This window comes from Haliotis rufescens, unplaced genomic scaffold, assembly GCF_023055435.1.
Source record: "Haliotis rufescens isolate VD_foot unplaced genomic scaffold, xgHalRufe1.0.p SCAF_9, whole genome shotgun sequence".
Taxonomy (NCBI): Eukaryota; Metazoa; Mollusca; class Gastropoda; order Lepetellida; family Haliotidae; genus Haliotis; species Haliotis rufescens.
This window is the reverse complement of record NW_025964383.1, coordinates 36,910,680-36,923,801: the sequence shown is the minus strand read 5'-3', so window position 1 is coordinate 36,923,801 and position 13,122 is coordinate 36,910,680. Positions and strand designations below refer to the sequence as shown.

Here is a 13,122-nt window from a genome sequence, read left to right as displayed (position 1 = left end):
TAAGACAGACACACAGGCCTCACGTACATGCAGACATCTTCCTGGGTGGTGTTGAGGCCATAGTGGGACACAGTGATGCTGAGCTTTGAGACGCAGTGACGAGCACGCATGAGGTTGCAGACCCTGGGCTTCTTGCACACCCCCGAGACGGTGGATGTGAGGAGGCGGCTGGCAAACTGCATCTGTTGTCGGAAACCTGCTGAGCAGGACGCCATCACCAAGGTGTGGTTGGCCCTTTCCATCATGGAGGCAGCTCTGAAACAGTTGGAAAAACCAGATAGTGAGTTTGGTTTCATGCTAGTTTTCAGTTACATCCTGCTGAGGATGGAGGAGTTTGTTTTTTTGTTTGTTTGTTTGTTGTTTAACGCCGCACTCAGCAATATTCCAGCTATATGATGGCAGTGTGTAAAAATTTAAGTCTGGATCAGACAATCCAGTGATTGATATCATGAGCATCAATCCAAACAATTGGGATCGATGACATGCATCAACCAAGTCAGTGAGCCTGACCACCCGATCCCGTTAGGTGACTCTTACGACAAGCTTTGTCGCCACCCGATCCCGTTAGTTGACTCTTACGACAAGCTTTGTCGTCTTTTACGGCAAGCATGGGTTCTACCCCGGATCTTCAGGGGTCAATGGAGGAGTTGACAGAGCTCTCAATACTATCACTGCCACCAGCCACAGCTCCCCACAGTGTGTGCCAGTTCACAGAGCTCTCTATACTATCACTGCCACCAGTCACAGCTCCCCACAGTGTTTGCCAGTTCACAGAGCTCTCTATACTATCACTGCCACCAGTCACAGCTCCCCACAGTGTTTGCCAGTTCACAGAGCTCTCTATACTATCACTGCCACCAGCCACAGCTCCCCACAGTGTTTGCCAGTTCACAGAGCTCTCTATACTATCACTGCCACCAGCCACAGCTCCCTACAGTGTTAAGTGGCCACATCCATTCATTGACTTAAACTTAAACATTTACAAACAAATGTTGACTGTCTCTTTCCCTAGATAAATTGTTTTGATTGGTCCTCAATTCACAATAATTCCATTCAAAAATATATTGTCGTTCTTTTTTGGGCAAGAGGGGGAAATTTCAAGATTCTTGTAATGGAACCATGCACACTGGTGGCAGCGATGTACGCAGAGAGGGTGTCACACGCTGGGAAAGAGCTTGCAGCTTCATACACAAAGAGAGTCATCTCCCCTCGTTGTAGTGGTGCATAATTTACGTTAGAGTAATCTCTCTTGCATTGTGAATTGATCAGCCATATTTTTAGACTGAGCTCATTTCCCGTTTAGTTCGCGCTGCAAGGCAGCCCACATGTTTTTCACTGTGCGTCCCTTTGACGCCCCATAGAGTAAGTGTCATAAATGTTTGCGTTTAATATCATAAAGAAAGATTGATTTTCTAACACATCGCATGTGTGAAAGTATGATTTGTTTGTTTAATGTACTTTTATGCACAATTATATGTTGTTTATTGAAACAATGTCAAGGTCATATATAGAGTCACATAGGCCATGGAGTTACCTGTATTTTTAGAAATTGGGTTGTGTGCACAAAGCAAATGACGTGACGTAGAATTGTTTATTTTATAAATTAAATGGATTGGTAATCAAACTTGGTAAATTCTCAGTCTCTCAGATTTCAGTGTAAACGTAACTTTGCACAAATATTTTATGAAGCAATAATGTATCACTATCAGTACATGTATGCTGAGTATGCTTTTGTTTATTTCACCTTCTTACTATGTACGTATATGGCAACATACCGAAATAAAGCATCGTTGAACAAACAAAGGCTTTACACTCGTCATGTAAGTTTGTACCTGCAGAGGGCAGTCGTATCGTCCATGGACAGGAATCCACTGAAGATGCTCTGTACCAGGATGGAGCTGTAGTGGTAGATGTACTTCTTGCACTCATAGGATGCTGCAGGAGAAACATCCATGACAGGCCATATATATATATCTGACGATGTCTTATAATCAGGGTGTTATTTAACATCCATTCTAGGGCAGCAGGTTACTGCTTTCTTGAGGAAGATATCTTATTCCCTTTTTCAAAATAAGTCAAAACTTAGAAAAAAAAAGTTACCAATATATTTGTTTCATATATATATTTGATATACTTATTGACATAATTAGATTGTTTAAACAATAATAAATATCTCATGACCAAATATCAGTTTAGTCCCACACTTTATCAAGAATATTGGGAAGGTGTTTTGAACTTTACATGTACAAAACGTTTACTCACTTTCCTCGTATGTCAGGACCTTATCAATGATGTCTGGAAAGAAAGAAAGAGAATGTTATTCTGCTTCAAATTTGTGCTACTGTGGAAATAAACCACGAGACACTGTCCACTGTCAACAAACTTTCTAACCCAGACTGAGATTGAATGATACCAATAAGATCAAGGTTGCAGACACAAACAGGTACCTGTTACCCTTGATAGTCACCCATTTACCCTTGACAGACACCCATTTACCCTTGACAGTCACCCATTTACCCTTGACAGATACCCATTTACCCTTGACAGACACCCATTTACCCTTGATAGTCACCCATTTACCCTTGACAGACACCCATTTACCCTTGACAGACACCCATTTACCCTTGACAGACACCCATTTACCCTTGACAGATACCCATTTACCCTTGACAGACACCCATTTACCCTTGATAGTCACCCATTTACCCTTGACAGACACCCATTTACCCTTGACAGACACCCATTTACCCTTGACAGATACCCATTTACCCTTGACAGACACCCATTTACCCTTGATAGACACCCATTTACCCTTGACAGACACCCATTTACCCTTGATAGTCACCCATTTACCCTTGACAGACACCCATTTACCCTTGACAGACACCCATTTACCCTTGACAGATACCCATTTACCCTTGACAGATACCCATTTACCCTTGACAGACACCCATTTACCCTTGATAGTCACCCATTTACCCTTGACAGACACCCATTTACCCTTGACAGATACCCATTTACCCTTGACAGATACCCATTTACCCTTGACAGACACCCATTTACCCTTGACAGACACCCATTTACCCTTTTGACAGACACCCATTTACCCTTGACAGACACCCATTTACCCTTGACAGACACCCATTTACCCTTGACAGACACCCATTTACCCTCTACAGGAGCCTGTGTACCCTAGACAGGAAGACATTTACCCATGACAGGTACCAGTTTACCCATGACAGGCACCATGTTACCCTCAACAGGTTTCCATTTATCCTCGACAGGTACCAGTTTACCCTCGACACGTATCAGGTACCCTCAACAAGCACCTATTTACCTTAGACAGGTACCCATATACCCTGGACAGGCACCTATTTAACCTCAACAGTACCCATTTATCCTCAACAGATACCCATTTACGCTAGACAGGTACCCTTTTACCCTGGACAGGTACCCTTTTACCCTGGACAGGTACCCATTTACCCTGGACAGGTACCCATTTACCCTTGACAGGCACCCATTTACCCTTGACAGGCTCCAATTTACCCTTTGACCCACCCTCTAGTAGTAACACCAGTTTGATGTAGGAGGTAAACCTGACCTGATGCAGGTCTTGGATGTTTAGGACAACTGGTATTCCAACCACAATCATACAGGATGCAATTCTGCATAGCTAACGGTGGTGCCAGCTGTACTCCTCTGGATATGAGTATTACAATTTCTCAATGCCACTCTCACCCAACACGATAACTCACCAAAGTCATTACAAGCAAGGCTCGTGAACTTTTTCAACATATTCCTTCCTCGCTGAACCAGCACTTTCTCAAACCCGAGACCATCAACTCCAGCCGTCACAAACACCCGCTCGAACTCGGACGCCGTTGCCTTGGCAGCGAAACACAGATCCAGATGATTGTAGGTGGGATTGGTGAGGGCCAGAGTGACCTTGGAGTTAAAGTTGATGATGAGGTCATAGAAGGGCATCCTTGTGGTGTCTTGGAGGGTGAGCGACAGACTTGTCTGGAAGATGTTTGTGATGGAGAGGCTGAAGATAGTTCGCTGGAGAGTGTTGCAGCCGGTGACGTTGCCCCACACGCAGGAAGAGCTGTCCCGGGCGATGCTGGCAACAGATTGGTCACAGTGGTTGAAAACAATATCTGGAGTGCAATAGTCTAGCTGTAAATAGTGTGGACCATGCAGAATGTTTGTTTGTTTGTTTGTTGTTTAGCGCCGCACTCAGCAATATTCCAGCTATATGACAGCGGTCTGTAAATAATCGAGTCTGGACCAGACAATCCAGTGATTAATATCATGAGCATCGATCCACGCAATTGGGATACGATGACTTGCCTGACCACCCGATCCCGTTAGTCGCCTCTAACGACAAGCATAGTGGCCTTTTACAGCAAGCATGGGTTGCTGAAGACCTATTCTACCCCAGATCTTCATGGGTATCCAATGTAGAATGACTGAAAGAGCAAGAATGGTTATATTTATGGTTTTAACAACTAAGCTACCCTGGTATCCAGTGATTGATAGTGTGGGCATCGATCCAAATGGAGGAAAGATGACATGCTATCAAGCAAGACACCAAACCTTGCCACTGATACATTCAGCCACTAGGGCTTGGATGGGTAAATCGGGTAATCGGGTCCAGGGGGTACTGAGTTGGGTACCCACAGGACTACCCGGACCCGTGGTTGGTCACGTGATATATTGTTTAATGACAAACATTATCTAAAACTCTACAAGCCACTTATGCACCCATTCATTCTGACCTTGAAGATTTGAAGAAAGATAAAACTTCAGTCACCTTCAGTGTATGCAGGACCAGATTGTTTAATGCGTGTACTGTATCTGAATACATTTTGCCAGGGCTCTGATGAAACTATTCAGACATTTTGTACCTAACTCTTGAGACCTACAGCGGGTACCCGGGTAGGGTCGGTAATTGCGGGGTAGGGTAGCTGGGTAGTAAATCTGGACTCGTCCCAGCCCTACTAGCCACTTCTTATGACCAGCATAGGTTGCTGGGGACTGATGGTAACCGGGTATGATGTAATGATATAATGTATGTATTATACGGTGTATGGCATTACGTAAATAAAGTAATACAATATTATATACACTTCAGAAGATCCAATGACCACACACCTTGTGATATCAGAACCTGTGTACTTCTCCCTGGCATCCCGGAGACAAGACATGGCAGCCATGATGGAGCACGTGGGTGCCCGTATCGGACAGGTTGACCTGATGCTGTCCACTGTTCGGTCAGCTGCACATGGTAGATTGATGCTACTGAGGGCAGCCACTGAACTCTGGATGGTAGACCATGCTGTGGTCAACTCTGTGTCCGAGCAGTCCCCTGACAGCTTCCTCACACATCTGTAGACCTGGTCCAGTGCCCTGGGTAATATACAAGTAACATTCTGTAGACCTGATCCAGTGCCCTGGGTAATATACAAGTAACATTCTGTAGGCCTGGGTAATATACAAGTAACATTCTGTAGACCTGGTCCAGTGCCCTGGGTAATATACAAGTAACATTCTGTAGACCTGATCCAGTGCCCTGGGTAATATACAAGTAACATTCTGTAGGCCTGGGTAATATACAAGTAACATTCTGTAGGCCTGGTCCAGTAGCCTGGGTAATATACAAGTAACATTCTGTAGACCTGATCCAGTGCCCTGGGTAATATACAAGTAACATTCTGTAGGCCTGGGTAATATACAAGTAACATTCTGTAGACCTGGTCCAGCGCCCTGGGTAATATACAAGTAACATTCTGTAGACCTGATCCAGTGCCCTGGGTAATATACAAGTAACATTCTGTTGACCTGGTCCAGTGCCTTGGGTAATATACAAGTAACATTCTGTAGGCCTGGTCCAGTGCCCTGGGTAATATACAAGTAACATTCTGTAGACCTGGTCCAGTGCCCTGGGTCATATACAAGGAACATTCTGTAGACCTGGGTAATATACAAGTAACATTCTGTAGACCTGGTCCAGCGCCCTGGGTAATATACAAGTAACATTCTGTAGACCTGGTCCAGTGCCCTGGGTATTTTACAAGTAACATTCTGTAGACTCGGTCCAGTGCCCTGGGTAATATACAAGTAACATTCTGTAGACCTGGTCCAGCGCCCTGGGTAATATACAAGTAACATTCTGTAGACCTGGTCCAGTGCCCTGGGTAATATACAAGTAACATTCTGTAGACCTGGTCCAGTGCCCTGGGTAATATACAAGTAACATTCTGTAGACCTGGTCCAGCGCCCTGGGTAATATACAAGTAACATTCTGTAGACCTGGTCCAGTGCCCTGGGTAATATACAAGTAACATTCTGTAGACCTGGTCCAGTGCCCTGGGTAATATACAAGTAACATTCTGTAGACCTGGTCCAGCGCCCTGGGTAATATACAAGTAACATTCTGTAGACCTGGTCCAGTGCCCTGGGTAATATACAAGTAACATTCTGTAGACCTGGTCCAGTGCCCTGGGTAATATACAAGTAACATTCTGTAGACCTGGTCCAGCGCCCTGGGTAATATACAAGTAACATTCTGTAGACCTGGTCCAGTGCCCTGGGTAATATACAAGTAACATTCTGTAGACCTGGTCCAGTCACCAACACAACTGTATCTCATAGTACTGGTTGGAGTGTACTCACCAACACGACTGTATCTCATAGTACTGGTTGGACTGTACTGCTAGGGAGGCCAAGGGGGCAATACAGGTTGCCATGGCAGCTGCATCCGTCAGCCCACAGGTGGAGTTTTCGGCATCGTGGCAGATCAGTGGTCTCACTTGGGCAGGGCATGCGCTTCCATATTTGGCAATGACAATTTTCAGTGAATGTTTAATGTGTTGTGTCGTGTTTTCCTCACATCCGAACATGTGGCTCTTCACACAAGCAAGGACAGTCTCAACCATCCTGCAAAACAGAAAAGTAATTCAAGATAAAACTGCATATACTAGTCCAGTATTTAATGTTCGCCCAAGTTTCCATGCCCCAGTGTAACATGGATACCATATATAGACAGTGTGATGACTTTGAAATTCTGCAGTGATCTAGCAATACTGTAAATCTTGAAATTAATGCCTCTCCAAATTTTTACAACTGCTGATCCCTAGCCAAAAATGTAACTCCATATTCATGCGACTGCACTCCCCCCCCCCTCCCCACAATGCCCCCCCCCGGCCCCAGTGGAATGATACATATCTTTATACCTTAATTTAACCTTACCTTAATCCAATTTTAAACAGAAAATAGCCCCGCTTATTAAGCGCTTCCGTAAAAACAATAAACATTTTTTTGTGCATGCATGGAAGTATAACAGTCACAAATTGTATAAAATTGCGTAGCTGATATTAAACAGAACATTAAAGCCTCTTCCTCCTTAATGGTCCTGTTATCTGTGATATACAAGTCACCTCTACAAAGGCATAACATTAATTTTAACTATAAGGCTAAAAGAAATTAAACAAATGTTGGTTCTCAGGCACCGCCCGCTTCATCACAAAGTCCGCTGCATGTTTCGTTTTTATTTCAATTTAAAAAAAAAAAATCCTTAATATTCCAAATCCAACAGTGGTCAAATACTGTATTCCACTATTTTACTCATCAAGGAATACAACTATGTAGGGAGGCCCTTTCCCAGGTTGGTTGTACACAACCTTTTATTTGGGTACCCAACTGTTTATTTGGTTACATACTAGTTTGAACACACACACACACACCCCACCCCCCTCAAAAAAAAAAAGACACCGCCCGCCTGCACTAAATTTAAAAAAAAACATTGCTTGAGAACCAATTCTTTTATTTTATTAAAAGACTAACAACATGAATTGGGAAATATTTCCTTCTAGTTTGGGAACTTTCAGTGGCATATGCTGTAAGACTTGAGGCCGAATAACAGACTATGAGCAGGTCTAGATGAATCCATGGAGACATAACAATGTCGCAAGCTTACATGCACTGATCGGACAGCGTGATGTTCCCACTCTCCATGTAGGCCGACAGACTCGACAGACAAGCACCAGCTACCCGCAGGGAACACTTTGGTCGAGTTCGGATCTGAGACATGCAAACGCTGATAGACTTCTCGCGTACGACCTCAAGGTACTGTCCGACAGCCCCTCTCTCCTCTGTTGCACACGACTCCAGGCTCGTCTCCACGCACGTCTCGATCTCATAGAAGTGGCTGAAACCAAGCAGGTGGTAGCATCACACCCTGGATCTAGAAGCAGCTGGTGCTATTCAGGGACAATAAGCATTGGCGAATGAAGAACTGGGGTGGTGGGTGTCTGAACTTTTCATAAAGTGAGTGAGTGAGTGAGTTGGGTTTAACGCCGCTTTTAACAGTATTCCAGTTATATCGCTGCGTGTCAGCTTAATGTGGGAGGAAAGCTCGAAGTGATGCAGGTCTCAGAGTGTACCACTTCGGTGAAACCCATGAGCACAGGTATGGTGCTAACAAACCTAGAAACATAATCGGGGCAAACCGGGATTCGAACCCACAATCATAGGTTTCTGGCGTGCTTTAGACGACTGGGCCACCCGTGCCCCCTTTTTCATAAAGTAGAAATACTTACACACAGTTGATGATGCCATTTGTTAAGTTGGTTCTTAGAAAATGTTTGTTTGTTTGTTTGTTTGTTGTTTAACGCAGCACTCAGCAATATTCTAGCTATATGGTGGCGGTCTGTAAATAATCGAGTCTGGACCAGACAATCCAGTGATTGATACCATGAGCATCAATCAACGCAATTGGGATCGATGACATGTATCAACCAAGTCAGCGAGCCTGACCACCCGATCCCGTTAGTCGCCTTTTACAACAAGCATGGGTTGCTGAAGACCTTTTCTACCCCGGATCTTCATGGGTCATCATGAGCTTCGATCCATGCAATTGACTTGAGACATTCGTAAGGCTGGCTGCCTTTTGTTTCTTAGTGTGCACAATGCTCCTCAAATCTCATCTTACTGCAGAGGAAAACTACTCAACTCATCCCGCACTCTACTCACCCACAGAAGGAGGCAACATCAGTAGCCGGCAGGAATGGACGGGTCATCAGGCCGATGGTCTGAACTGACAGACATGTGGAGGCTCTCTCATAACCACTTAGACATATGTCAGAAACTGAAAAATAACAAGAAATGTGAGCATTTTGGAGGGTCCTGATGGGGTGGTCTGCTGTATGGGGAATGTAGCATTTTGGAGAGTCCTGATTGGGTGGTCTACTGGACAGGCAACAGAGCATTTTGGAGGGTCCTGATGGGGTGGTCTGCTGGACAGGGAACAGAGCATTTTGGAGGGTCCTGATGGGGTGGTCTGCTGGACAGGGAACAGAGCATTTTGGAGGGTCCTGATGGGGTGGTCTGCTGTATGGGGAACAGAGCATTTTGAGGGTCCTGATGGGGTGGTCTGTATGGGAGTCGGAGCATTTCGGAGGGTCCTGATGAGGGTGGTCAGTTGACAGTTGTAATTTTATTTAGCAAAATTAAAGAACATGAGTTTTAAAATGTTATTTAGATAGGTAAATGAACACAGCAACAGTTATTAAAAATATTTTTAATCTTTTATTCAAGGAGCTTGTATTAAAACAAATTCCAAACAGCTTGGAAAAACCTCAATATTCTATCAATAACAATGTCATGATTCATGCTTTGTGACGATATATTACCTGTTGTTTTTTTAACCACAAAGCATAATCTAGAACAATAACAAACTCAACCGACTCTCAAACATCAACGTTCAAGTGGTCAGCCTGTTGTCTCGCACTTTGAGGTGTTATTATTTGTTGTTAAATGGAATCCTTGATGTTTTTTCGGTTTAAAATCAGAACCAGATTTTCTCAATGTAATAGCATTGTGTGATGGAAAACTTCTGAAATTAATTGACATAAAACAGGAAGAGATACCTGCATTTTTATGTAAGCATTATGCTGCATATATTTGGATTTTCTGAGGTATATTTTCTTGATTGGCTTGATGTGGGAGTTCCATGTGATGTAACAAATACAAGCACCCAGTTGGCAAGTATTGAACTTAATTCTGATTGGTTGGCGTGGATAGCCTGCCACACAGGCTGTCCTGTTTATAGACATCTGGTTTTCCAGCATTAAACAAAGCTGATATCGGTCCTATTTTGTTGTCAACGGATATGTCTGTTCAGATTTTAATATTCCGACAGAATAGTGCAATTGACTTATGGATTTCGACAGACTGAATGATCTGCATCACGGCTGATGCAATGGGGAAATAATGCTGCATAGTTTCTACTTAGATTGCGTCAATACACAGGTTGGCTGCATCAGGGCAAAACCTAATAATGATAATAAGTGGAAACAACTGATTCTTTCCAAATTTAAAATAAGGGTTCCTTATGGCTGTGATATGAACATTAGGGTTGTAAGTAAAATAATAAGACCATTTGGGCTACCTGAGTTATGTGATGAAGAATCAAATAATGATAAAAAAGTTTGGGTGTATAAAGATTGTTTCACTATTTGTATTTGCTTTTTGTTGTTTAACACAGCACTAAAAAATATTCCAGCTGTATGACAGTATTCTGATAATAATCACATCTGGACCAGACAATCATGTGATTGACATCATAAGCTTTGATCTGCTCAATACAATACGATGACATGCATCAACCAAGTCAGCGAGCCTGACCACCCGATCCCGTTACTTGACTTTTCTGACAAGCATGGGTTGCAGAAGACCAATTCTAACCTGGATCTTAACGGGGAGTACCTTGCATTTGAAATAAAGACCATGGGCAGCTAATCCAAAAACACAATAGTTGTTACCCACCATTCAGGGCTGACTTGGGTTCCACATCCTCACAAACCGCGTCCTCGAAATATTGCAAGGTCATGAGTGTATTCCTGAGGTAGAGTTTCTCAAGGGGAGACAACCTGGCCTGCCTGTCCAGGTTCAGGCGAGACACACATCTCTGGACCACATCGATAGTCTTGGTGCACACAGCGGACAGAGATTCACTCGGAGACATCAGCACTGTCTTCAGACTCATGGCAAACTCGCCCATACAGGACATAACCTGTAACAAATCAAAGTCACATTAAATACGGCATGTCCAGGAGAGCATCTTTACATGTTTTCAGGTTTGAGGGTGTTATTAAGTATCTGATGGTGTTATTAAGCATCTGATGGTGTTATTAAGTATCTGATGGTGTTATTAAGTATCTGATGGTGTTATTAAGCATCTGATGGTGTTATTAAGCATCTGATGGTGTTATTAAGTATCTGATGGTGTTATTAAGCATCTGATGGTGTTATTAAGTATCTGATGGTGTTATTAAGCATCTGATGGTGTTATTAAGCATCTGATGGTGTAATTGAGCATCTGATGGTGTTATTAAGTATCTGATGGTGTTATTAAGTATCTGATGGTGTTATTAAGCATTTGATGGTGTTATTAAGCATTTGATGGTGTTATTAAGTATCTGATGGTGTTATTAAGTATCTGATGGTGTTATTAAGTATCTGATGGTGTTATTAAGTATCTGATGGTGTTATTAAGTATCTGATGGTGTTATTAAGCATCTGATGGTGTTATTAAGCATCTGATGGTGTAATTGAGCATCTGATGGTGTTATTAAGTATCTGATGGTGTTATTAAGTATCTGATGGTGTTATTAAGCATTTGATGGTGTTATTAAGCATTTGATGGTGTTATTAAGTATCTGATGGTGTTATTAAGTATCTGATGGTGTTATTAAGTATCTGATGGTGTTATTAAGTATCTGATGGTGTTATTAAGTATCTGAGGGTGTTATTAAGTATCTGCTGGTATTATTAAGTATCTGATGGTGTTATTAAGCATCTGATGGTGTTATTAAGTATCTGATGGTGTTATTAAATATTGGAAAGTGTTATTAAATATTGGAAAGTGTTATTAAATAATGGATGGTGTTATTGAATATTTGATGGTGTAATTAAGTATTTGAAGGTGTTATTAAATATTGGATGGTGTTATTAAGTATTTGAAGGTGTTATTAAATAATTGATGGTGTTATTAAATATTGGAAGGTGTTATTGAATATTTGATGGTGTTATTAAATATTTGATGGTGTAATTAAGTATCTGATGCCTAGGGGCCGTAATTATAAACACTATAAGCTTGTATGTACCTGTGTGTAGGGAGTGATCTTGTCGTCAGTGTCAGGCATTTTGCCGCAGCGCGCCATGACAGCAGGCATGTCGGGTTGGAGATACAGCAGCGTCATGGCCAGCTTCCTCTGGATGGGCAGACAGTTGGCAGTCTCCCTCATGATACAGGTGTGGGCCAGCTTCAGGTTCCTGTTGGACATTCACATCCATTTAGTTTACCAGAGTGAGTGAGTATGGTTTTACGCCACTTTTGGAAATATTCATGCAATATCACCTCAGTGGACACCAGAAAAGGGCTTCACATATTGTATCCATGTGAGGTATCGAACTAGGGTCTTTAATCACTAGGCTACCCCATTGCTCTCAGTTTTCCTGAACCATTTCAACTGTAGGCACCACATCTAGCGGAGTGTGTATGGTTTTGCACAATGTTTTGCAATAATCAAGCAATATCATCATGCAGACACATCACCAATATCCTTCACACATTGCACCCAAGTCGGGAATCGAACCAGAATTTATTTGTGATAAGCACTTTAACCACTGGCCTACTTCCACCACCTCTTAATTTTGACAACTAAAGGGAAAGAAAACCAAAGTTTACACAAACACATTATTTTTTCCACCATTGAATTATTCACAGATTAATTTCAATCCTAACATTAGCAATGTGACAGTTGAAACTTACTGGCATTCTGAGAACACACTGCGTATACGGAAGTTATTGAAGCACTTGGTGAGAGCAGCCATTGGTCTGCACTTGACCTCGTGATCGTCAGGGTCACACGATGCAGCCTTGACCTCTGCTTCACATCGGTCAGCAACAATCTCAGTAGCGGACTCAAACTGTTTCCAAAGATTGTTGGCGAGGGTCATCGGCACCCTCTCTGTGCATCCATCACGACTGTTCTCCAGACATGACCGGATCTCCAGATACTTCCTGCAAAGGGAAAGAGTGAATTGTGATTTAACGTA

General features: G+C 42.8%; 1 protein-coding gene across 1 annotated transcript in view; it reads right to left on the bottom strand.

Annotated features, from left to right (window-relative positions):
- Positions 1 to 13,122, bottom strand: part of LOC124139581 — a 113,737-nt gene that overhangs the window by 75,953 nt on the left and 24,662 nt on the right. The window contains exons 15-25 of the mRNA XM_046506757.2: positions 12,836 to 13,087; positions 12,168 to 12,336; positions 10,828 to 11,074; positions 9,034 to 9,148; positions 7,979 to 8,209; positions 6,676 to 6,939; positions 5,155 to 5,409; positions 3,756 to 4,120; positions 2,263 to 2,295; positions 1,833 to 1,935; positions 28 to 255 (exon numbers count right to left, since the gene is read on the bottom strand). Coding sequence (XP_046362713.2) covers positions 28 to 255; positions 1,833 to 1,935; positions 2,263 to 2,295; positions 3,756 to 4,120; positions 5,155 to 5,409; positions 6,676 to 6,939; positions 7,979 to 8,209; positions 9,034 to 9,148; positions 10,828 to 11,074; positions 12,168 to 12,336; positions 12,836 to 13,087 — 2,262 coding nt within the window. The remainder of the gene's footprint in view (positions 1 to 27; positions 256 to 1,832; positions 1,936 to 2,262; positions 2,296 to 3,755; positions 4,121 to 5,154; positions 5,410 to 6,675; positions 6,940 to 7,978; positions 8,210 to 9,033; positions 9,149 to 10,827; positions 11,075 to 12,167; positions 12,337 to 12,835; positions 13,088 to 13,122) is intronic.